The 26237-nt window shown below is 46.1% G+C and overlaps 1 protein-coding gene across 1 annotated transcript in view; it reads left to right on the top strand.

Annotated features, from left to right (window-relative positions):
• Positions 1–25933, top strand: part of anos1 (anosmin 1) — a 40070-nt gene extending 14137 nt beyond the window's left edge. Inside the window, exons 3-14 of the mRNA XM_084544589.1 lie at positions 6705–6767; positions 7066–7288; positions 11853–12037; positions 12394–12523; positions 15197–15402; positions 16912–17056; positions 17919–18065; positions 20449–20537; positions 21697–21868; positions 22327–22547; positions 23239–23380; positions 24723–25933. Of these exons, the coding sequence (XP_084400715.1) occupies positions 6705–6767; positions 7066–7288; positions 11853–12037; positions 12394–12523; positions 15197–15402; positions 16912–17056; positions 17919–18065; positions 20449–20537; positions 21697–21868; positions 22327–22547; positions 23239–23380; positions 24723–24781 (1782 nt within the window). The 3' untranslated portion in view covers positions 24782–25933. The remainder of the gene's footprint in view (positions 1–6704; positions 6768–7065; positions 7289–11852; positions 12038–12393; positions 12524–15196; positions 15403–16911; positions 17057–17918; positions 18066–20448; positions 20538–21696; positions 21869–22326; positions 22548–23238; positions 23381–24722) is intronic.
• The last annotated feature ends 304 nt before the right edge of the window (positions 25934–26237 follow it).

Below are 26237 nucleotides of genomic sequence, written 5' to 3'. Positions count from 1 at the left end.
CGGAGTAGAGTTGCAGGCTCACACCTCAAGTCATTTATACCGTTAATCTTTTTGATCTACGTGATACACCCACTGTCTGCCGGATACACACCTGCGCTTTACGGCGGGGCAGAAATTAAATCCACGATATCTCATGGACTAAAAGGTCACGCTAGGTTGAGGAAATGGCGTGTCTAGACTTTCTAACAGCTCGGGACGAGGATATCTTCTTCCTGATTTACTCGCTGTATTTTTACAGCGCTTTGAAACTTAATGGCACGTCGGAGACATATTGGACGGCCTTACCAGCATATGATTTTACACTCAATCAGATCTCAGCCCCAGCACCTGATGAAATATGTTTCGGCCTAGTTAACCTGTAATGAGAGTCTCGCTGGGCGCCACCTGTAAGGCAGCTGTGAAGAGTTTAGGCATGCCACAATATTTGTTTGGTCCATAAAATGGATTCTGGATTGAAATCAAGCTGACTTTTAATTCGGGCAAGGCAGCTCGGAAGGAGGGCCCGTGCCATGAATGGGAATGAGGGAGAAAACACTGAAACCATAAAAAGTAATGGTGCTCATTGTGGATTTACTCTGAGAACCAAGGGTTAGAGTAGAGAGGGAAGGGGTAACGCACACGAACAGAGAGTGGAGGCGCTTTCAATGTCAAGCGGATACGTTTTGAGATATTTATTCGCGGAACGTTTGGCAGTGCTTTTCACATTGTGGGAAAAAATGTTAGTCATCCTCATAGAAACTCCACAATGTCCTCTTTGAATTCAACACTGCCGCAGTTCGTAAAGAAATTGTGTTGGCTGCGTGCAGTTGTATAGAACGATGATGGACTCCCTTTATAAACGGAGTTGAATTAATCAAATAATCTGATCTGTAGGTCAGCATCGGATCAGTCGGCAGCAATTTTGAATAGAATTGCAATAACCGAATGGCCGAAAACATTCGACCTCTTCATCATCTCGCATGTGAAGGTTCGCCATTCTTCTTTGTATTTTATAGTCAACTAAATGCCTCTGGTTTGAATTTTACAATCAATTTGAACCCCGTCTAACGATTACGATCATCGCTGGCTCTGATGCGACCATTTCCGCTAAATAGAAAAAATAATAAATGCACAAACTCGTTGCTACCCAACGCTCTGTGTTTGAGCGGCAATTAGCGTACACTGCTTTCTGCGGCGTTGCAGTTGGAGGCTTCAAAGGTTGTGAAACCCTACTGGTGGAATCATCAGCGAGAGATGAGCGGCTGGGCATTTGATAAAATGTCGGCGTTAAATGAGGCGTGATTAGTTACTTGCTGCGAGCCACCGGGCTACGGCTGATTGCTCTGGTCCACCCTTCAACCATTTTGACCAAATTAGTCTTTTTTTAATGCGTTTCAGAGTTTACCGTTTGATGCCAAGACTGTAAACACCAGACTCTAAAATGTCTCTTGAGGTTCTTGCTTTCTTCCACAATCTACCACACTATTAACATAGTTCATTAAACGTACTTGCGCAATTGTGTGCTACCGACACATACTTACATTGTGCTGGTTTGTAGGCTAAGAAAACACACACACACACACCAAAAAAAATTATCACAGAAGAAAATGGCCCAGGCTCCAGAAACATGGCCTCATAACATTGCTGGCAAGCGAAAGCGCGCTGGCCGTGTTTGTGAAAGATATATCACATGATAAAAAGCTAATTCTTTGTCTGCGGTGCAGCGTGGGTCTGGAGTTTTCAAATTTATCTACTTTGGAGAGGGTTTTTGGAAAACATCAATACGAGCGCGGCCAAAACAAAGAGAAAAGGCGAGTTTTAAAATGTATCTGGATTTGAGTGGACATGAAAGAGAGAGAAAAAGCGCGGGGGTGGTTGGAGAAGGTAGGAGAAATTGGGGAAGTCGAACGGAGACGACAGCCAAATAAAAGTGAAATAGGGTGAGAAGTAAGTGTGGAGAGAGCGGAGATGGGTCGATAGATGTGGAGAGCTGCTGGAATTATTGAGCCCGGTCATCGGGAGTGTGAAAAGCGCCGGGGCAGCAGAAAGTAGCCATAACTCAGCGAGATTGGAGGCGAGATTTACAGTGTGCGTGATCAACAGCACGGATTCCTCCACGGCTCTCGGTGGAGTTGCTTCAAAGCCGTGGCTTTGTCCCAAGGGGTCAGCGAAGGCACCTTGTGAAAACTCATTGACACCTCTTGATTATCTGTGCCTGGATCGATATGTCTCCCAGATGTCGTCTCTAAACTTTTGGGATTGCGCCGAGAAAACATACCGGGCTCCATATTTGAGCAGATTGTGTAAAGGGAAAGCACAGGTACCAGTTTTGTGTCTGCTCGATTTCATTTACAAAACAACAGAATCAGTCATAGCCGCCGCCGCCGCCGCACGCACCTCTGTGTGACTGCACTAATGTGTTCAGGCGATATGGGAAAATGCCATCTGCATCAGTTTGAATTATGGCCCGACTTTTATTTTGTATACACGGTGTATTTTTAAGCCCGGGGCAGCTTTCACTGGTAGCAGCTCATGCTTCATTAACTAAAACCAAACACTTGTGTGACATTTTATATATGCACTATTTTCACAGTTTGTTATTCCAGTCAGTCACTCGGGGCAGTAAGCATTTTTACGAGGGGTGGAGATAACCACGCTGCGATGGAGAAAGGCAGTTCTGTGAACGGCAACCGACCCCACCCCCTCCAGTTTCTCTCCCTCCCCTCTGCCCCCCCCACATCGTCCCAGGCATGAAAAAGTGAAGATGGGGCTGTGGCGTTGGCTGCCATTCAGCCCGACTCTCTCATCGGCCCCACAGAAAGCCTTTCAGGGTCCCCCAGAGTAACAACTGCTGCGTTTTATTACAGCGTGAAATGGGGAGTGAAAGAGCGCCATGGATGTTCCTACTTAACCATGCAGAATGTGTCACCATTGGGTTAGGAAGATAAGAGGACAAAGGGGAAATCAGCCGCTCAAATGCTTTTGTCACCGCCGCCGCTCTTGTTTACATCTCGGAGAAAAGCGCTTGTGCTCTTTTTTTGGGGTGAAATTTGTCCTGAAGTATGTTAACATCACAGAGGATAATTACATGCATTCCTTAGGGATCTTTTGGAGTACTGCGGGACGTAGACGCCGCAACCCACGCACGTAACCTACGCCGGTGCAAGCCATTTATACTTGTACGCTTGTTAGTCTGGCTCGCTGTGTAAAAACACCACCCAAACACTAGTTGGCGCTTTTTTTGCAAGTGGGTTAGATTTTTGTTTCTACTTCCTGCTTCACTTTCAACAATGGCGACTGAAACTTTTGCAGAAAGTTCGCAGAAAGACAATGCATACAAACGTTTGCATCTCCGAACCTCCCCAGTTAACCTTTCCTCAATGCTTTATTGATCCGAAACAATCAGTTTGAAAACTGCGGAGATGCAGAAGCAGTTGGCGGAAATATGATAACACCAAGCGGATCAATCGCGGCTCTTGCAGTTACATTTCTGGGGTGGTGCACGTCAGTTGCGGCGCTAGGGTTTTACGTAGGGTTACTTTTTGCGTCAACTTCACGCAGAAGTCTAAACCGCCTATTATGCTTCTCAAGCAGATGGCAGCTGCATTGCCAGCCTTAGAACTTTGCTTGAGACAGACAGACATTGACATCTTCTCAAGTGCCATGGTGCATCTTCCCAGATTACTTCTCAAACGCTAGATATGTGTGCTAATGCTAAACACAGCAGATATTTCCCAATGCAGTCCCTTGAATATGGTGGCAGCGCATATTTGTGCTTAATACGCACATGCAGGAGGAAGTTTGAGGAAGTGATTTAGCAGTTTTCTTTTTGGTTTTGTCGTAATTAACATTTAATGGCAGGATCTTTAAACACATAAAAAGCAGAAGTGCACGTTTCAGGAACACGAGGTTGTGTGTCTGGATGGAGCAGAGGTGGCACACCCCGAATAAAAAAAAAAAAAAAAAAAAAGTTGCACAAGAGCTCCTAGAAAATATGCAATGGCTCCGTCCCAAGCATATTTTCGACGGCATCGGCGACATGGTTTAGACTGAGAACCCGAACTGTGTAAATAAGAATCGGGAATCTTGATTGATGAGAGCACCTTTGTAATTATATCCAGCCGTCCTTATTTGCTTTGGCAAGACATCTGTCGTCGGCCCTCCTCATCCCTACTTCAATGTCAGGTTGTGGGTGTGGCTGGGGGGAAACGCTGACAGATTGTCAGTTTTCAGCACACCTGCAGGGAAGTCTCCGCCTCGACACACACGCTTATCTTTTTTTTTTTTTTTTTGGATGTAATTTACAATATATCCACTCCTTAAGGAAAAAAACAAAACACCGTCCTGGCAAATTTATAAAGTTCCTTGTGTAATTCAACGGTTTTTGTTACTTGGGAACTTTTGCCCTGAAGAGGGGAGAAAAAAAAACTGAGGGTGAGACAACACTGAATACACAGCCAGCATTCTGATCTGTGTTGCAATATCTTCGGTACGCAATGTGCTGTGTTAATTCATGCTGCTTGGCACACAGGCCCGAGCATCTTGAGGTAACGACGATTCTATTCTCACTTGTATAGTTGTGACTGTGGTGAACCAGAAAAGGATTCATCCTCATGAAAAGCCAGAGGAATGCATTGAGTCCGTGCACACACACAATCTTTCAATGAGTAAAATGAGCTTGATCCCCGGGCTTATGGTGTGTATGTTCAGTGATTTGTAGAAGGGATTTGGGGGCTTTAACATGTGCGTCTACTGGCAGAGTGTCCTTTAGACGCTGGTGCGGCGCGCAGTTATTGCCTCAACACCTCATTGTTCCAGTGTGGTGCTTGTATGAGCCAGGGATGCTGAGGTTGCTGCTGCTGCTGCTGAGCCGCAGGCTCCGCTCCCAGAGGACGCGATTGAGAACAGAATTAATGATATAAGGTCACCGTATTATTAATAGCAGATGATTTTTAAGCTGCACGGCCTGATTCATAACTTGGCCAGAGCAGTTGAGCTCGTATGTCATCTTAAATCTCCGAGGTGTTACAGTGGTTACACCTGATCAGCTCTGTAGAAACCACATTAGTTTCTTTTGGAGCTCCCTGCTGTCATAATCCTCCGAGGTGTCCGTTTGTTCCTCTTGGCACTTTTTTGTATTGCCGGGGTGATATCTATATTACTGTGAAGTAATTAAGAAAATATCTTCGCCGTCCAAACGTTCTCCGTTCTCCGCAGCCGGCCGTTTAACACTCAGCGCACTGTCCGCGCAGGGTTTCGTCGGCCGCCTCGGTCAGTGCCGGGCGAGGCGAAGCCCCCCGACGCAGGCGCGAGGGTGTAATCGACTGCTGGCGGACTTGTGCATGGGCCTGATTGCAGCACGTTCCTTCAGAAGCGAGGTTTATGTTTCATCATGCGCCCGTCCACCGCACTCCATAAAAAGCAAATAAACTTTTCACTGGCAATGGCATAATAATGACAGAGCTGGCTAATGAGCGAATTAAAGGGTAATAAATACAACTCTGGCAGCCTGACCGAGATGTGAAATTTCTTACATCAGCTAGCGTCTCTTGCAGTCTCCTCAGTAGGTTCCCCCGTTTACCCATTCCTCTGTACTCTACCTTACATAATTCTGTTTCAAAGAGTCTCTTTTTCAAAAGTGAACCTCCGCTGATGGCAGGTCTTCGTATCATGTCTCCCCCCTCCCACTAACCGACGTATTGGACCGTCCTGGATGAGGAATGCAGAAGAATGTGTTGAAAATTTACAACCTTAGCGCTGTAGCCGGCGAAGGAGTCTAAATTAAATCGAGTTGAATGAGTGACTTTGGCAGGTCGTCGGTTGGTGCGGTTTGGGCTGCTCCCAGTGCAGTACAGAAGCACCCTGGCAGTGTTTTGACTGAGCCCGCTCTCCTCTTTCACACCAGCTCTCGGCGGCCAGCAGCAGGAGCGCACAAGACCCTATCTCCTCTCTCGGTCCCAATCCGAGCACATTCCCTTCCGTGCAGCGGGATCCGCCAGATTCCGTTGGACGTGCGTGGGCCTTTTGCGTTACATTACATTCGCTTTTATTGAGTTTGATTCGTTCGGGGTGAGCTGTTGTATATAAAGCGAGGGGAGCTTGGCGTGATTGGTAAACTTTCATTTTAAATTTTATCATCCCATTATGTTTGGCAAAAATAACTTCGAGCTGCTGAGGTTTTACTTTTATCCCGCGCCGGTTCCAAGCGTTCACTAAATTCGTTCCACGTGTTAAAAAAAAAAAAAAAAAAGGCAATCCCAAGAACATTAAACTAAGTGTATCATTTATTAAACGCTCTCTGTTCGGGATGGTGACGAGAAGGGAGTTTAGTGCCAGGGCCGGAGTGTATCAAGCCCAGACAAGAGCAGGAGAAGTGGCAGGATGAGAATAAGGCTGAGGCAGTAGGAGGCGAGTATTGTTAAGGCGTGAAGAGAGAATCTGTCAGGGCCTACACCAAGCACGACCCAAGTATTTTTCTGCAGACGGCATGTGCGCGTCTCCCTGCAACAGGCAACCCCCTCGCCCCATGTTTGCTTTTGTAGACGACAAAATGTTTAACGCTGGGCGTCCGAAACAAAAAGGGGCGTGGCCGGCAGTTGAGGTAGGGGAAGTGCCTGAGTGAGATGCCTGTCAGGCGGCCAGCGCACGAGGCACCATCTCCTCAGCAGCGCCTCTTTGATGTGGCTGCTTCTTTGAAGAACTGACACCCTTCTCCCTTTTCACAGTGCCTGGAGCCCTGCAAGGAATCCTGGGACCTGAAGGAAAACCAGTGCCAAGATTTATGTGAGGTATGTCACTACCGCAAATGCTGTGGTTACCTCAGATTGGAGCTTTTCAGACCCAGTGGGAAAATTCAGTAAGGGGGAAAGTTTGAAAGGAGTGTGAAGTAACTCTTTCTGCGCGGTAACGGCGGCCTCCGCGAGCCTGAATCAGAGCTGTTTAATGTACTCGCCGCTCCACTGAGTCATGAGCTGAAATGTAAACAGCACAATCACTGCCTGTTTGTAGCCAGGCAGGTTGGTCTTAAAAAAAAACGTAATCTGACATATATTTTTCCTCTCCTTCTATCCCTTTCTTCTTCTTCAGCCCCTCTTTCCCAAGAAGCACTACGAGTGTCTTACAAGCTGTGAGTTCTTAAAGTCCATAGAGGGATTGAAGCAAGGCGACTGCCCTGCCCCGGAGAAGGCCAGCGGCTTCGCGGCGGCCTGCGTGGAGAGCTGCGAGGAGGATGGAGAGTGTTCGGCTGTCAAAAAGTGCTGCTCCAACGGCTGCGGCCACACCTGCCAGCTGCCCAAGAATCTCTACAAAGGTAATGGCCAAAGGCAAATAAACTTGCATCACGTTCTGTTGCGTCACTCTGCAGCAGCAAATTGCTAAGTTGTAACTTGTAAAGGTTCAGTCCTGGTTGACTTGGCGACAGCCCGGTCTTGAGGTTTAATAAATACAAGAGCAAGAGCCCTCCTTGAGCAGATATTTTGTCAGAAGTACAACAGAAAGCGGCGTATCAGTTTACAGTGCAAACACGCAGTATTTTTTCTCAACTTGATTTTCATCATGCACATGGCACAAGTAGTTTTCCATCCTCGGCGGGTCACATTAAAAAAGTGTTACCTTGCAGAGGAATTGGAGGTACATAGACTGTTGGCTGCTCCTTTTTGTTCTATTACTGTAATAATTCTAAAGTGCCTGCAGTTTTGTTATTTGTGTTTTTAGATTCGTTTTTGATCAGTAATACTATTGTGTCGTCAAAAATGTCTTCAACATTCTTATATTACCGTTTTGATTAGGGATGCACCGAAATTTTTCGGCCGAAAATTTATCGCCGAAACAACACGGCCGAAACGGGATGTTGTGATGATACAAGCAACAACCGCAGCAATTTTCAGCCGAAAATGGCCGAAAAGTGCATTTTCGGTTTTCAGCCGAAAATTTTCGGTCCATCCCTAGTTTTGATTTCAGCTTAGAGTAAATCTAATGAAGTGCTGATTGTGTCCAGATATATTTATGCGTTTCCTGTAAGAACAGAGCTGGGGAGGCCGACGCCCCTTCCCAGAAAATTCCACTGTGCTCTGATTGGATGCAAAATTAGTAAACGCCCCCCAGTGCAGGATGAGTCACCAGCATTTCTTTTAAACAGTTTTCCTGGAAATGATGGGAAAACTCTAAAATATCTACAAAACTACTTACTTTGTCAGTGTTGGGCCATGCCAATGCCCAACAGTATATTAACATTGAGTTTCATATTTTTATATCACGAACGTCATCATTTTGCTTTATTAAATTTAAGCTCTTGGCTTTATAAGCAGTCTTTTGAATCGGCTTGTTCCAGCTCCTCCTTGAAAGTAAATCCTGTTTACGCTGAATAAATTGCTAATACCAATGTTTTGCTTCACCATTTAATCCAATTTTGGTGAATATGTTTTTTTTTTTGGCATACTTTTATGTGTATCTTCTTAAACTGTGGTCAGACCTTCATCTAAGTTCATTAACTAAAATGAGAAATCAAGTTTGTTATGTTGCTACAAAGCAATAAAAACAAATTGCAAGATAAAATAGTCTGGAAGAAAAATCTGACTTTATTATATTAAAAACATGATTTATTAGTTGGAGGAAGCCAGGCTGATATGCATAGTGTCTAAACAGACTGTGTTGTTGTCCCTATACATTTCTCTTTATTTAGTAATTGCTCAGCACTGTTTCCAAGAGGAGCCAGATCACAGTAACATGGTTCATCGGATGAATCATCGCCAATATAAATGCTATTTCATATTGACTCCAATGCAAACGTCATGTTTTTAATGTGATTAATCGCTGCAGCTCGCGCGTTTTTTTAATAATTCGCATTCATTCGAAATCCCAGTGACGCAAACGCAGATTATCTTCAGTTTCTGACAACTTGCTCGCAACCATAAATCTTTATTTCATCTCTTTGCATTGTACCTCGCCCACACGTCCCTCATGCTGCCTCTGCCGTAAATTGGAATATATCTTCAGTATTGAATTTGCAGGATAAGCTTGAGGGTTTCACAGTCACAGATGTACCCAGGAATCTTTGCCCCAGTAAAATTGTTTAATAGAGCTGCCCAAGGCGGCTGGATGCTCTGAGGGCGCTGAGTCGTTATGTGAGAGAACCACGGGGCCTCTGAACTTGGAGATGGGAGCTGGAACCGCATTATATACACTGTCAGCGCACAATCTCTGGCAGCCCGAGGCCATAACAAAGTTGAGGAGATGTTGAAGTGAGAGCAGTGGAAGATGAGTCTAAATCAGGCTTTGAACTGCTGCTGCACACACTGTAGCTGCGTATGCTTTGAATCACACTGCAGTATGTCTTAGCATGTGCGTACTGTATTTGGTGGTGAGCCTCAAGAGCATGTGATTTGTGAGTTTGAGCACACAGAACAGCATGCAAGTATTTATATTTGATTTGGGGGGAGAAAAAAAAACCCGAGGGACTTCACGGTGGATGTCATGCTCAGAAGGTGTACAGCACGTTAACCGGGGAAAGAGATGAAAGCAGGCGTGACCTTGAAAATTTCAATACAGGGACCCAGTCAATGGAAACCATTCACCGCGTTGTGAGACCTTCGAATCAGGCGGCCTCCCCGCTGATTTAGTCCAAACAACTGAGCTCACGGCGGGTCGCGAGTCAGCGCTGCACTTACGCCGAATTACGTCTGAGCGTTTTGCTGAAAGTCCGGATGGAATTCCTGTCCCGGTCCTCAGTGTTAAAGGTCTAATTAGATGCTCATGGTTTGAAGAGCGTAATTGTTTCTGTGTGTGCGCAAGTGCGTATGCAGCCCTCGCCATGATGAGCCATGATGCTGGAAGCCATTAGCAAACACAAGCGGTAAGAAATGGAGCGTTTCCCCCACTGAGATCACTCTCAGATGTGTGTGTGTGTCGGTGTGTGTTCAGGTTAAGGTTCCCCAGCTCTTGTGTATGTCCCCGACAGGAAAAAAATGTCAGGATCCCTGAGACACTGGACCCCCACCGAGCTTTTGATGCGTAACAAAGTTTCTTCTGTTCTTTACATCAGTAGCATCAACCGCTGTTCTGCAATGTTGTCTCAAAGTTTAAAGTGTGCTTATTTATTAGTCTCTTCTACTTCTCTAGAAGAAGTAGCGCCACATGTGACGCAAGCCAACTTGTTTGCTTTTTTTTTTCAGATCAAAAGACATTTCACAACACAATGTGGAAAAAAAATGTGGATGTCCACATTAAATAAATACTACAGAGAGACACGTTCACACTGTCGCAACAAGTCGGCGAGTCAATCAAGTCCACGGGCCATCCTCGGGTTTACTGTAAGTCGCTGCGCTACAAGCAGCGTTTTCCCCAGCCCCTGTAATTAGAGGAGTCATTATGACAGTATGTGCGTGAGTATTGAGAATTATATTCCTGCAGTGTAATTGTTGGCGTGATCAAGACATGAATGAACGACGTGCTCTTGATCGCGCTTCAGCGGCGGTTGCATCATGGTTTGGAGTAAGCGTGTGGCCATTGAAAAACGGAATGCTGCGTGATTTGTTTTGGACCAAACCGGACCCAAAAGTTATCTTTGGAAAGGGAAAGCTGAGAGAAAGCGTACTCGTTGTCCTCCCACACGTTGCGGAAGAGAGAGAGGGAGAGAGAGAGAGAGGGGGGTGGTGTGTGTGTGAGTGGTTGTGTTTCGGCGTGCGTGTGTGGTTTGTGCTTCGCAGGAGTGCTTGTGTGACTTTGTGGGGAGATGAGCTAAGGCGGAGGGAGCAGAGGAACGCTGCGGTTACCTTGGTGTTGATTATTGCGCAGGGAACGTGACACGTTTGTCCGTGCGCGCGCACACACACAAACACAAACACACGCGCTCTGCTGTAGAGCTGTGAAACCACAGCACAATGACCCCCAGCTGTTAGTATGCAGAAAGCTGTTATCGGTGCGACAAAGCAAAGTACTGACTCCATATGCATGCGGCTCAAGGACCCTCCTCCATCTTCCTGGATTTCATGTGCATCAATCAATCTCTTACACTCCCTGTATGAAGACTGAATGGAGATATAAGTAGATCAAATGCTCTGCATGCAGAATTCTGTCTTGATTATGCTGTTTACCGTCATGCTGCGCCGTAGCCTTGAGCGCGCGGCGGTGCTGTTTATAAATGCGAAGCAGCAGCGCGCCGTTCAGCAGCAATAGAGGTCCGGCATAATGGTCTGAAGTGCTAGGTGATTTATTGAGAACTGTGGGATGTGTTCAGCCTTCTCCTGTACTTCCAAACTTGCTTTTCCAATCTCCATCTCATTATCACTGTGCCCGGCGCTCAATCAACAACTCACTACGTCTCCGCCGCAATAAATTTTGCCTGAGAGAGTCAGTCTGACTTGGCTGAGTGTTTGGCCCAGTCCCGCACTTAATAAATCTCTAATTTATTGCACATGGCCACATCGACGTCGCGCGGACGGCTGAATGTGAAGTTCAATGATGCAAATTGACTTCGCGTACACGGGTGCATGTTTGTGCTGGAACATCTTGCGTCTCTGAGTGAGAAAGGGAGAGAAGTCGCATGCATCCCTTCTCGCATACCTGCGTGCAAACTACGTGTATCGCCACGAAGAAGAGCAGCCACTAAAACACTCTGGCCTTGAAATATCACAATCTGTCACAGTGGAAAGATGATGCTGCTGACCCACAGCATGTATTAAATCTATTGCAATGAGGTCATGTCTCATTTTCAAATCTGCATCTGCCCAACTGTGATGGTGTCGTCCATCTTTCCAACTTGCAGCGCTTTAGCCCACGGGAGGAAAACATCAGGTTTCACATTGAATCACACCTACAGCGTTCCACACAGTGGTGATATTAACTCATGCTATCAACATGCTTGCTTGTGTTTTCAGGAGTCCCCCTGAAGCCAAGGAAAGAGCTGGTGTTCCTGGAGCAGCCGTCAGGTCAGCTGGAGATCCGCTGGTCCTCCAAGTTCAACATCTCCGTGGAGCCGGCCCTCTACGTGGTGCAGCGCCGCTGGAACTACGGCATCCATCCCAGTGAGGATGACGCCACGGAGTGGCAGACAGTTGCACAGGTACAAGCTAAGCGTCATGCATGCAGAACATAGGCAAATGTTTTTGAGATATTTTTGAAAGCGCTTGTCTTTTGATCTAATTAATCTTGCTGTGCAGGGTTATTCTTTTGATCAGACTGCTGTTAAAATTAAATTCACATGTCCCAGCGTGCCACATGCTACAGCTGTGAAATTGCTAGCGCTGCGCTGACAGACTGTTGCACACGGTTGCACATTCCTCGCAGTCGCAGTGTCTTTGAAAGTTTGGCAAAGAGAAAACACGCAGATGACTGATGTGGCAGCAAGCTCACATGGGGCTGTGACCCTGCGTAAACCCTGACCCCCGTGGTTTGCTTTCCCTCCCATCTGTCCCTCAGACTGCAGAGGAGCGCATCCAACTGGCTGACATCAGAGCCAGCAGATGGTACCAGTTCAGAGTTGCGGCAGTCAACGTCCACGGGACCCGCGGCTTCACTGCACCCAGCAAACACTTCCGCTCTTCCAGAGGTCTGTGTGTGTAACGGACATATGCATGTGTGTGTGTGTGTGTGTGTGTGTGTGTGTGTGTGGCCTTGCTGCATGTGTAAGTTCCTGTTTGACACTCACTGCTCTCCATTTGCTATGGTCAAGACCTTGGAACAGGTGGAAACCTTTGGGAAAGGGCTTAAAGACTTGACTTGACTTCTTATAGGAACATGAATAAACATGTTTGTGGGGTGAATGCTCCCTTTGTGCGTCAGCCAGGCTAAGTTTATCATGACTCAACGGTATATTTTGTTATTTTAATAGATTATGTTTGCGTTCAGCTCCACTTTTCTCTGTTCAACCATTGCTCCATTAAGCGGCAAATTGATTATGACCGAAGCTTAACCGCTACAGACAGACATACATTTATCACATTTGACTAATGGAGCTCACAACGCTTGGATGTGTTTATTTAAAACTGGATTTAAGTGCGAAACCGTTGGATTCTACCTTGTTAACCTGAACTCTAAATAATTGAGTCCCCTCCACAGTTTCCACGCATTTGCTCAGCGAGCTAAATGAAATTCATGCCGATGCCAAGCCGACTGCGAGTAATGAGGAGGGACCGGGTGCGCACAACATTTATTTTCTGCGCTGCAATAAGATCCTCTTCAAAGCAGGGCTTTCCCCTCTTTACAGTCACATAAAATGTAATACGTCTAAATTAGTCAGGATACAGCAGTTTTCAAATGAATGCAAGTGTTGTCTTGCTTCCAAGGCGCGGTGACGTAACGCAGCCCCATTTCAGATCTTTGCCGCAGATTAGTGAACAAACTCTGATGGAATCCGGCTCGACTACTGCGCTCCCTTAATAGCCGCGTTGTGCTGCAGGTGGCATTTGTTACAGTTATGGGCCGTTGTTTTGCGGTTCCCAGGGATTACAGGTCCGCAGTCTAGATTGTATCGGATTCATGTCAGATACCGTGTTTTTGTTTGGCATGTAGAGGCGAAGCCGCGCGCACACTTGTTACGCCTTGAGCAGCATATGTAGATCTAGATCATGTGAAACTGCGTCTGCATTATGAAGATCGCTTGGCTTTACTCGGTGCACAACAGATCAACTTACAGCACATTAAATATTATTTTTTTTTATTCTTTCGCATACATACATAAAGGCTTTTACTGATGGAGTGCCAGCAAATGTCATCACCGTGTTCTGCCAAATACTGGAATTAATACCGAACACAAGATATATTCTCGTGTTTGGCGGTGTGTTGACCTGACGCGTCAATCCTTCGTCATACATTTATTCCCCAGAGCATTCTGGATGGCTGTCAGATGGAGCCAGACACCAGGTGGGAAAATGATTCTGCTGCAGGGATGGAAAGCGATCTCCAATCAGGCCAATCAGTGCCAGAACGTTGATAGATTGATGAGAGCTGTCATGGGTTTGATGAACTCCCGGCCGTTCTCTCGTGCCATTGTTATTTGTGCAGCGCAGCCGTGTCATCTGAATGCAATTTTGCCGTAGTACACTTTGTAAGGGCAATTTGTAAAAACCTGACTGCTTATTTATCTTGCGCGGCCGGCATCAGCTGGTATGGCGAACCGATGTGTCCGGATTAAATGCGTTTCAGGTGGGAGGGGGCAGGAGAGCCAGAAGGGCTGTGGCGTGCATCATTTTCTCATTAGAGAGCCGTTGCCTCTGGTGCGGCCCCTGGCACGCGGACCCGCCTGTCCCGCTGCACCAGGCTGACATCAGCAGCCGACAGCAGGCCGGGTCGCGGCGCATGTGGATGGGTTCAGAGCCGGCTCCTCTCCGAACACGCACACAAACGCTAGTTAGAGCGCAGGAATGTTGAGTGTGGAGCCAAAGTGGACAGCATGTGTTTGTTAACCCTCGACCTGCGCTCGCCGTCCTGCCCAACGCTGTCATGGACATGACATGGCACCTGTCATAACATCTCATGGCAGATTGTCAATGAAGGACTAATTACACAGTGTCATACTTGTCCCGCTGCTCCACTGCAATGCAGACTGCAGTGCTGAAAGGTGTCCTGCCTTGTAATATGTTCTACCTTAAAGGGAAATTACTGTTTTTCACAACCTGGACCTTATTTCTGGCATAAAATACGATCGTTTACTCACCCATATAACTTTGGTGTCATTTGGAGTCGTTCGGCAGCTATTTAGATCCGCGTATATTCATATAGTGGAAGTGAATGGGGCACCGAAACGCAGCCTCTAAATAACGCATTATCTGCCGCGAAACTCGTTTATTTCACCAATATTTTGTTATGATACACCAGTGCTATTGCCCGTTTAGTCCAGAGTTACCTGTGCGGGGTGCACGCGGCGCTCAGAGATGATATCATCCAGGTCAGAGGTTAGTAGGTCAATCTACAGACCCCGGATGAGGCTGCGTTTCGGTGCCCCAGTCACTCCCACTATATGGATATATACGCGGATCTAAATATGTTCCGAACGACTTCAAATGACACCAAAGTTATATGGGTGAGTAAACAATCGTGTTTTATGACAGAAATAAGGTCCAGTTTGTAAAAAAATGCTAATTCCCCTTTAAAACTGAAGAAAAACATCGTGGCCTAAGGTTTGTCACATACAGGAAAACAGAGGCCTCCTTTGTCTCCTTCCATAAATCTCCACAGATGCATAAAAATCAGTACTGACAGTGTTGTTTCCTGTTGTCTTCAGATCCGTCCGCCCCTCCCAGACCGACCAGTCTGCGTGTCACCAACGTGACGCTGGGTGACGAAGGCCTGGTGACGGCTCGTCTCAACTGGACCTTGCCAGAGGAGCCCGACATTCCCATACATCACTACAAAGTGTTCTGGAGCTGGACCGTGCCCTCCAAGTCCATGGTGCCGTCCAAGAAGAAACGGAGAAAGACCACCAATGGGGTAATCGTCATCTCTTATTCCTCTCTTTCCTTTATCCACGCTCTGAGACTGCAAGGTCTCTTCCAAGGCTTTTCTTTTCAGCATCTTTTCGCCCAGTTTCAACACATCTTTATCAGCATCGACGCAGGAAAACCAAGATAAACACGGAACAGGGGATCAGTCAAACACAGATTGATACAATAAGCTCTTCATTGTTTTAATTCCTTGTACTGATGAAAGAACACTTAAACACAGTTAAGTGTGATGGATAGCCCTGTTTATAGCGATTAATCATGATTTCAAGGTCTGTGTTTCTTAAGTATCTCAGCTTGTATTGTTGTTAGCATTTTTCGCTCGGTATCTTGAAGCTTTCCTTCATTTTCAGCGTTTGATTGCATAATTGAGTTATTTCTTAAACGTGGTATGATTTTTTTTTTTTTTTTGCAGTTTTATTTCTGACACAGATTCCAGGAGCTTGAAAATCCAGTGTTTGCTCAACTGTGCTCACAATTATATTTCATAGCTCAAAGCATCCAAGAAACATTCTCTAATAATGACATACATGTCATAAAGTGCCTCTGATTCCTTTTATTAATGCCCTTGTTACTCCTTGGATTAGCTGATTGCCTACTGGAGGCTTCCCAACTATTTGCCCCGGCCAGAAAGAAGAGGTTTTATGGGTTTTTTCTGGGATGTCACAGACAAAAGCCTCACTTTCACATACAGATTAGCTAAAACAAGCAGCGATTACACTATTTTGACAGTATTATAAAAGTTTTATATGCTTTTACATAAAAAGCAAGTATAAATTGAACTGGCCTTATAAATAAATCATATCACCAGATCTCGGAGTGTCCTCAAAAATCAGACTTGTTTGCGCATAACTGAATAAATTTGGTATTTATACATTTTCTTGGGCTGTTTCCAAAGTATTTTCAGTAACGTGTGACCTGATAGCACATCACTGTGTCTCAGTAACTGCGAAGAGCATTTCATTAGAGGCTCGGGAGAAAGACAGATTGTCTAGACGGTCCACGCACACCTCCACGGTGTCTTCTCCTGAATACATTTTTGGAACGCGTAGCAGATGTGGCACGGAGAAGACAGAGGTGGGAGACACAAGACACCTATTGACACATGTACTACTGGTTTCCACTTTGGCACCTCGGGGCTTTGAAAGCAGCCTGCTGGTGGAGGAATGTCAAAACAACGCACAGTCAATAACAAGAACTCATCAAGTTCACGCTGATGGTGGAATGCTGGAAGTCAAACACAGTGAAGAAGCCCTGGGAGGCTCTGATAACATGGCTCTCTTGCGAGGCCCCGAAGGCTATCTCCTCGCCACGATCCCTTCCTCTGCTCCACATGTGTTCTTAATAAGAAGGGTTTTCCCACAGGCCTTGGCGTTGGCTGGGGCCGAGTCGAGTTGGAGCTCTCGACTGGTGCAGTGACAGGGCCTTTGAGCGGAGGCTCAAGTGACACTGCGGTTACATGCAAATGCCAACTTCCAAGTGTTTTCTCTTGTCACAGGCTCAGAGCTGGGTGGATCTGGAGGGGCTGCAACAAAACAGCAGCTACACTGTGGAGCTGCAGGCTGTCACATACTGGGGGCAGGTGCGCCTGAAGAGCTCCAAGGCCTCCCTCCACTTCAGTACCGCCCAGAATAACGAATCAGGTAAACATTATATGCTTTGTTTGTTGTTTTAAGCATCAATAGCAGCATTCTGTAAGGATGCCAAGGTTGGTCCATGGATATTTTCACAGATACAGCTCACCCTGTTGACTTGCAATTTTGGTTTATAACCCAATCTCTGCCAAACACCATTAAATACCCTCATTTGTGCATGTTCTTGCATTCCCGCACATGTTAGTATTATTGTTAGCATGACGGGATGCTGACATTAGCATTTGGCTCAACGTGCCAGAGCTTCACATAGCTGCTAGCGTTGTTTCCATTTTGTCTTGTAACATTATATTTCGCGTACAATGACAGGAGCCCACTTACCCTACATTCAATTTAGAGTCCCATGCGGGGTCATGCACCAGCCAAAATCAAACATGCATGGAGCTGCGGCGTTCTGATTGCAGATCCATATGGAACTGCCTCGACCAGCCTAGCAGAATCCAATTTTCTTTTCTTTTGCTTTGCTTTTTAAACAATTTACCCAAATTACAGAGAGTCTTCGGGCAAACAATGATTTGAAATGCAAAGAGCAGTAAAGGCCAAGGTACGCTCGCAGAACATCTGCATTCATTCGAAGCACATAACAAGCCCCGGTGCTGCGAGTGCGTGCTCGCTTTGTGCACGTGCGGCTCTAGAGGGAATTGAACCTCTAACTTTGGCAGCGTCAGTAACGCGTGCGCCCGGCGACTTACGGCGCATTCGCCCATAAAGAGCGCGTTGTTCTTCGCTTAGTGCGCCGCTGTGATCTTTATAAAGAAATAACTGTGTGTTTCCGTGCTGGAGGATTTCCCACGGCACGGCCACTGTCACGTCTTAGCAACAGCAGCGAACATATTCTGCCTTCTCTTCCCAGCGAAATCACTGCTCAAGTCAAAGAAGGAGGAGATATCGCCTCTTGGCTCGACCCTATCCAAACGTCCTTCTGGCCCTCTGGAGGTAGGCACGCCCTTCTACCAGGATGGCCAGCTGCAGGTCCGTGTCTACTGGAAGAACAGAGGAGGTAGGCACTCTACTTTGCTGATTTATAGCTTTGTTAGAATCTAATTATCACTCCATTATGCCCATCAATCACTCTGACTCACGTACGCCATAATAAAACGTTATGACTGATTCTTACTCACTCAAACAATGGAGGACTCCTTTTATAAATGCGGTATCATATGGTGTAAATGAAACAAATGTGTCTCTGTGAGCGCTGGGTAATGTGAGCGCCGGGCAAATTGGTGTAAACCTGCACATGGTAGAGCTGGTAGAGCGGAGCCACCGTTTAGCAAAGAACAATAAACACACGGGGCCGGAGCCGTGCGATGGGATTTATTGACAGCTGCGTTTAATAGATCTTCGCACTCGGATTAGCGGTGAAGCAGTCCATTTTGTTTTACAAGACCTGATGTCATAGGGAGCAGACGTGGTGGTGGTGGATTGCACCACTTGCAAGGGGTTAAAGCCTGAAGGAATGCCTGTCCCAGCGGCGTCCATTCCCCAAACCTTCTGTTAATACCGGAGTGAAAATATGGAAACCTTGAAAGCCATGCTCTCAGGGTAACCTGTCAAGTCCCATTCACTGGTCTATGTTATGTTACTAATATATGTCATCGCCCAAGCCAAACTCCACATCTTAGAGTCAAGAATGCAAACCCTGGCTGTAGCGGAGGCCTGGTGAGACACCAAGTGCTGAATCAGAAAGCGAGAGAGGGGGAGATGGAGCGGGTCCAGAGCTGTTAGCAAGTTTGGCGCGGCCTCAGATAGCTGAGTGATGCTGACGGGGATCAAGCATGGCTGGGGGATTACAGTGTTGCAGAATCCTGGTCCAGCTTCTTTTTCTGCGTCTTGTTTTGTGGTCCTGCTCTGTAGTGTGTGTGCCACTGCTACTCATTAGTCTGAGGGATGACCCCGGCTTTGGCTCTGACAACCTGCGCTCCACTACTGTAAACATACAGGCATACAGTACAGATGGCCCGGAGAGCTGGAGGCTCCGGACATCTGGTTTGTGTGACGGAGAAAGGGACAGGTTAACCGAACCGTGATTAAACACTCACTCATTGTCTGCGTGATCCAAAGCAGCCCGGCCTCTGGGATGTCTCCGGCAGACGAAAGAGAATCGCACTGTACACCAGCTCAGATAATATATCGCCGTCTGACTAACACCCAGACAATAGGCAGCAGTCCGGCGGCGGCGGCGGCGGGACTTCTGAGGCTCGCTTCCAGCCGCGATTTATCAAACGCTGCCGAGCTTCTGTTTTCTACCTGATTTCCATGTCCCATTCCTTGTTTTACATACCACTTCCCCCTCTACGTCAGACCCGGCTAAGCATATCTTGTTTATTATTATTTTTTTTTTCCCAATTTCCCGGTTCCCCTGTAATTCCTCTCTTCTGCTTCCAAAGAGCTCAGGGGCTCAGGGGCTTCAAGTGCCAGATCTGTGTCTAAGCCTTCAAAGGACCCCTTTTATCTCCCCACTACAAGCCAGGCCCCCGCCAAAGAGTGAACATAGCACAACTCAATTATTAATCGCAGAAATATTTCACACCACCAAGCAGCGTGGTTGAATGAATAATAAATCTCGTAACGCAAAGATGAGGAGCGATGACCAGATAAGCTGATGAGTTTGTGAGGAAGCCCCCGCTGCGTTACAGTAATGAAGGAAATGTTGCTGTAAGAGAGAGGTTAAATGTCTTAAATGTCTGGTCCACGAGATGAGCCTCGAGCAGACAAAGGATTTTGGGAACGAGAAGATTATGATTGATGCGATTATGCAAAGATAAAGAAAGAAGCACTTTCAAGTTTCCAGAGACATATGTTGTCACGTGCAGTAAAAAAATGGAAAGTAGTGATATCAGATCCCAGATAAGGAATGTAGTAATCTGTGAGATACCGATCGGTTAATCATTTCAGCTTGTCTTTTAATATCAGATTAATGCTCGGTGGGCACAATGCAGCGGCGACTAAGTAAATGTTGCGCAAATGCTGTACTTGGTTTCGAAGACACAGTGACATGAATATGCATTTCACTTTTTCCACACAGAGTTTCCATGTGTATCGTATGTGGAAAAATTGAACAGCCAGCCTTAATTTAGATTAACTGTTAACCTGATCTCCAAGCAGAGCTGCAGCCACTTGTTACTCTTGAACTAATTCACTGCGATTTTTTTTACCCCTGACAAGTTAAATCAATTATTTTGCCTAATAATATGAGTGACTGACGAGCATCCCAGTGTGCCTGATTTTAATAATAACACTCCCTTGCTTTTACCTAAATTAGATTTTGACATGTCCTTGTAATGGGGCGTGTGTTTACTCGTGCGTAAAGAAGTGAAAGATCTGAATACTGAGTGGTTTTCCTGTAGCGTAACATCACTCTCCTCATTCTTCCCTTGCTACAGACCCCACTATGAGTCGCTACCACGTCCAGTGGATGCCGGAGTACTGCAGCCACAACGAGACCAGGGGACCGGAGAAATCCGTCACGCAGGTGAGTGAGCTTCCATCATCCGCTACACACACACACACACACAACTCCCGGCCCACGGAGCGCCCCCGCTAAGACCCGCGACTCGATCAGCAGCTCTGGGCTACGCTATGCAAAGCACGCGCCTAACCTTTTGTCTGACGCTTAGAAAGGACAACTCCGCTAAAGAAAACAGCTCCGCAGAGTGAACCCAAAGCCCTGTTGTGTTGGATTTGCACTGGGCAAATCACTGGGCTGTTGTTTTGAATATTATGAGTCAGTCATGTGGTCAGGCATGCGGTGTGTTGGCCAATAAAACGCATTTACTCAAACAATGTTTCCCGGAACGGGGGAACATTCACCTCCAGCGGCCCCAGCCTTGCTACTGCATGAGGCTTTGTTTTAGGATGCAGTAGTGTCGCTGTAGGAAAGTCTGAGATTTGTGTGTGTGTGGGGGGGGTTGTTAACCGTTTGAGCTCAGGCTGATGCAGGATGGCATAGGCCTGGCAATCAACACATTCTTTGGGAACCGGCACTCCGGTTGCTAGGGAATATACATCCATTTTCTATAGATCATCAGGAAGTTTTCCAGGCTTGCGCTTTTATGTGAGCACAGCGCCTCATTCACTTTTAATCAAAGCTGTTTCATATCAGAGGGAATATATGTACACACCCTTTCCCAAGGGACTGCCTATTAATGCAGGGCCTCTTTATTACTGCAAGGTCTAAATCCACTAGTCAGCTGGATTTTTTGTTTTCTCAAAGAGAGACGAGAAAAGCCTTTTTTGTTAAGATCAATAGATGATTAAAGTTAGGAATGAGTGTGAAGTGCAAGACTGCTGCACCGAATTCATTAACATGGATTTATGGGCCATGCTCGTTGCAATATAGACATTAATCCTCTTTGGTTGCTGCTTTTTATTGAAGTGCCTGTGTTTTTGTTACATTTGGAAGCAATGAAGAAATCATTTATATTGCAGTTTGAATAGAGGGATAGTGGCCTAACCCCTAACATGTGAGTGTTCAAAGCGGTCCTGTAATACGGGGGCATGTTTCCGAAGGCCCGAGCGGGAATGTGATCTGCCCCAGTGCCGTGTATTTAATTATATCTGTAGCTCCATGGGACCTGACCCGGGTGACACGTCAAAGTCATCAGGGCTGAATAATGTGTTTCTCCGCTCAGGAGAACTACATCAACCTCCCGGGTCTGCTGTTCTCCTGCAAGTACAAAGTCACCGTTCACATGCTGAAGTCCAAGAGGCGCTCCAAGGACGAGAGTACCACCTTCCTCACCCCGTCCTGCGCCACCATCCGGAGCAAGACTCACAAACACATCCCCTGCCCCGGGGAGGGAGGTGAGCAGACACCAAAAGGGCATTTTGCAATCGATTTGAATTAGCGCTGACACAGTAATTAGACACTGAAGCATATTTATAATTATGATGATGATGAACAAAATCTATACAGGGTGAAGAGAGAGGTTCAATATTCTGGATGATATTCTTGCAACCGGTGTTGATTCCAGGAAATCAGTACGTTCAGCTTAGAAATAGCGGTTTCTCCTTGTTTTTGGCTTTCTGCTATGCTATGCTATGCTATGCTAACAGCCCTAGCTACACAGTTAGAGCATAGACATGATCGAATGTCTGTGAAGGTTCTCAGTCATCCAGGTCGTGGTGTAGCCAAAAAACGTTTGAGCCTTTCTTAAACGTTTTTTTGGATACAGCCACGATCAATGTTCTTATTTGCCTCTCTGCAAGACAGTGAATAAGCACTTTTCCAAAAAATATTAACGCCATCTGTCTCCTCACAGCTCCAGGGCTTCCAAAGGTTTTGGCTAAGCCAGAGAACCTGACGGCTTCCTTCTCCATCAATGACGGCAACATCACCGGCAACTTCCTGTGGCGCGTCTCTAGGATGGCTCCCCACCTGAGAATCACTGGCTTCCAGGTCACCTGGGCTGAGATCACCACCGAAAGCCGGCAAAACAGCCTGCCCAACAGCATCATCTCCCAGTCCCAGATCCTGCCTCCCGTAAGTCTATTCTCACCAAAACAGGATTGAGTTTTTTAGTTCTGACTTAGAGCCGTACGCCAAAGGCTGATTTTGAGTGCTCGTATGTCTTCGTCTGCCACAGGGGGCTGCAGTTTGTCATTGGCAGTAAAAATATTATCCTGTGCAGCAGGAATAGAATTTTTATCATCTGCTTTTCAATTTGCCGCAGCTGTCAGAGGTGGCGGTGATTTGACGATAACACGGTTGCGGCCTCTTTGCATGAATCTTGTGATAAGCAGCGGCGCGCAGACAGACACGGGGATAGATCTGAGGAAGTGTTGTGTCCTGCTGGAAGTTCTCCTCCTCTACCTTTTCATCTGCCTCTGCGTCTTCCTCTTTCATCCTCTGTGAGAGCTCTGAAAAAAGCTGCTCTTTGACATAATCTGCTCCATCAACAACACGTTCCGCCTATCTGCACCTCCCAGCCTCTGGAGCTCGTCTATAAATAAAACCGCCCACCGCACACACTTTATCAAGCTGGCAGCGAAAAAGAGAAACAGCCTGCCTTATGAAAACAAAGTCTTTGTTTTTGTCTGTGGCTTGTGCAAAGACAGCTATACTCCCCTGTTTAACAGCCCGTTCAAATTAAAGTCCTGTCACATCCAAAGGCGAGCCTGTTGTATATCAGCTGATTGCATGTCGTCTGCTGCTCTCCTCCCTCTCTTGGCAGGATCATAACTTGCTTGTAGTGTCCAACCTGCGGCCGTCCACTTACTACAGACTGGAGGTGCAGGTCATAACAACTGGAGGCGAAGGTCCTGCCACTGTCAAGACCTTCCAGACCCCAAACATCTTACCAGTCATACAACACCGTAAGTACTGAGCCCCAACATGTTGTTGCATCAACTTATGTGACTTTTACTGATGTATTTATTAGGGAGGCACTGAAAAGTTTGGGCCGAAAACCGAAAATTCGAACACTTTCGGGCCATTTTCGGCCGAAAATTGCGGCGGTTGTTGCTTGCGTGTGTTGTTTCGGCGATAAAAGTCCGAAAATATTCCCCCGAAAAAAACCGGTGGGGCATTTTTGCCAAAACAACACGGCCGAAACAGGATGTTGTGATGATGCAGGCAACAACCGCAGCAATTTTCGACCGAAAATGGCCAAAAAGTGCATTTCGGTTTTCGGCCGAAATTTTTCGGTGCATCCCTAGTATTTATTTGCTTTCTGGTCAGGGATAAGAACATTAAACAGTCTAACATTTCGAGCTTCCTAGAGAATCCCAATGTGTCAAACTGATGAAAAGCAATGGATTGCAGTCAGTTAGAAGTTATGAACCCACCACAGAGCTTTAACTACATTTTGACGAGTCTGGCATTTGGTTGTCGCCATCTTGCTTTTTTTTGCAGCCAGAAGTGGGAGGAGATGGCTAGGTCCGGTATTGGGTAAGCCCAATAGCGCTGATTTACCAGTACTGGTACAGCACTTGATATTAATTCCTTAATTTTTCAACCAGGTTACAAACAACCTCAGTTGTGAATATGCAGACTTTATATGTGAGGGAGAAGACGTCAGGGTCAGGAGGATTGTAATCTGAGTAGTATTGACCATTTAAGTTTGAATAAGGTTTGGTTGCAAGCGTGGAGAGCGTGGAGAGCATAAGAGGCAGAGCGACCTGCCATAACCTGTCAGAGGTCAAGCTAACGCGTCGCATTTTCTAGCGAATACCTTAAACAAGCACTGCTAAGTGAAACAATCTGTCACAGTCCTACTTAAGTCCAACTCCAGCCTCCAGTAAACAATAACCGGATCACAGAACAGGAAGTGTTTTCCCGGACATCCTTTATCTGTTAGGTGGACACCTGCCGGCTTACCGCTGGTCTAATAAAGTCGTTCCATCTACTACTAGTGTTGCTGGAGTCACGACCTTTCGACACCCGCTGTCCAGAAACACTGGCCATTGTCCTCAGAGGCGAAGTCATCCGATGATAGATGATGGGTTCACAAGCTAGTGAACGCAGTAGAGTTCTCTGCAGCTAAAGAGTCTGTATAAGCTATATAAAGATGTTGAAATGGGATACAAAGATTTCCAGATGTCACTTCAGGATCTAGACAGTTAAATATGTGCATTAGCAACGTGAATTATGAAAATGTCACTAAAAGTCAAATCCGAAACGGTGTCTGACAGGCCTTTGAATATGTGTGTTTTCAAGGACCCAGACTCCGGCAGCACCACTCTCATCACCAGAAGCCGTCAGTAGAGAGACACTGAGTTTGCAAGTCGAGGCAAACCCGATGGGGAGAAGTACCAGTGGCTCTCTGTTCCTGTCTGTCAGGGAAGGAATGTTTGGAACCAAACAGAAACTCAGTGCACCAGACCATGAACTGATCCCCCCCACCTCGCTCATGAAATATGGGTCTATCTCCTCCAGGCTCCACAACACGCCAGCTATTCCTTCGTAACCCCTCTCTCTCTCCCTCTCTCTCTCCTCTGACTCTCATGTCACCAGACAGGTTTGCCTGTACAGTGAAATTTATACTGCAAGGTTTTCACATCGTGCGTTGGTTAGTGCGCAGCTCCCCAACTCATCCCAGACTCATAAGGAAATTCCAAGAACCCACAAATTTGCTGTGATCCAGCTGTCGTTGTGCACAACTAAAAGACCACCGATTGGATTTGGTTAATACATGGTTGAAAGCAGCAGAATTACTTTGGGAGCTGATTCTGAAGACGGTTGAACGCGGTTGGCGGGGAAATGGCCGAACCGTAAAACAAGTGTTTATTCGTGAAGAAAGAAAAGTAGAAATTCATCTATTTATTTTGAGTTACCCTTTAAAGAGGCGCTTAGGCATACAGTCAGTACTGATGGATAATGTAACTAAAGTCATTGTTGTCTAACCCAAAATATTTCACGTAGTATGTTGCATGTAGTACATTTGATTTTAGAACTGTAAATGAATTACTTGCTTCAAATTGAAGGCTCGTAATGGTTTTGCATGGCAGCCGTTAGCATTCTGTTGGCATGAAATAACGTCTGTGTTACCTCTTTTCGATATGTTAGCAATATTTCATTAACAGATTAACAAAGAATTATATTGGAAGTAATATGTAATGTTTATTAATGAAATTATAACTTGTGTGGAAATGATGAATTGTACATGTTCTTGGCTGTAGAAATATTTGTCGTGGCACAGTCAGTGAATGTCTATATTTATTTATGTGTGTATTACAAAGTTTGGTTTGGATGTGCGTGAATGTGTATGTTTTTGTGCGTTTTAGTCTCCCAATTTTTTGAACCGGCAAAAAATCTTGTAAAGACATTTTGTAAAAATGGAATTGTAAATACAGTCTTATGTTACATGTTATTTTTCCATGGTAGAAACTGTACAAACTGCTAAGTAATAAAATAATCCTTAACCTGTGGCCTTTTGCTGTTTGTTTAATTGAAGCCGCTGCAAGGAGTAAATACACCCGCTTTTCCTTCCCGATGCTCAGCTATTTGGCAATTACAGTTGCTTATTTTGGCTGTAAAATCCATCATGGCAGACTTTGCGTACAGCGCGTTCACTGATCGGTCCAGGACCCCGAGACACGTGCTCTGCAAGTCCAAATAAACAGGTCATCTAGCTCCGCAGCCTGAGTGGATTTACCATCGCTGAGGTTGGGCACCCGTCAACGTAATGCTCTGCTTCTCAGAGCACTTTTGTGTTTGAGAAGCGTTGAATGC

Source organism: Chelon labrosus (assembly GCF_963514085.1).
Source record: "Chelon labrosus genome assembly, chromosome: 5".
Lineage (NCBI taxonomy): Eukaryota > Metazoa > Chordata > Actinopteri > Mugiliformes > Mugilidae > Chelon > Chelon labrosus.
This window is presented reverse-complemented; position numbering and strand designations above follow the sequence as displayed.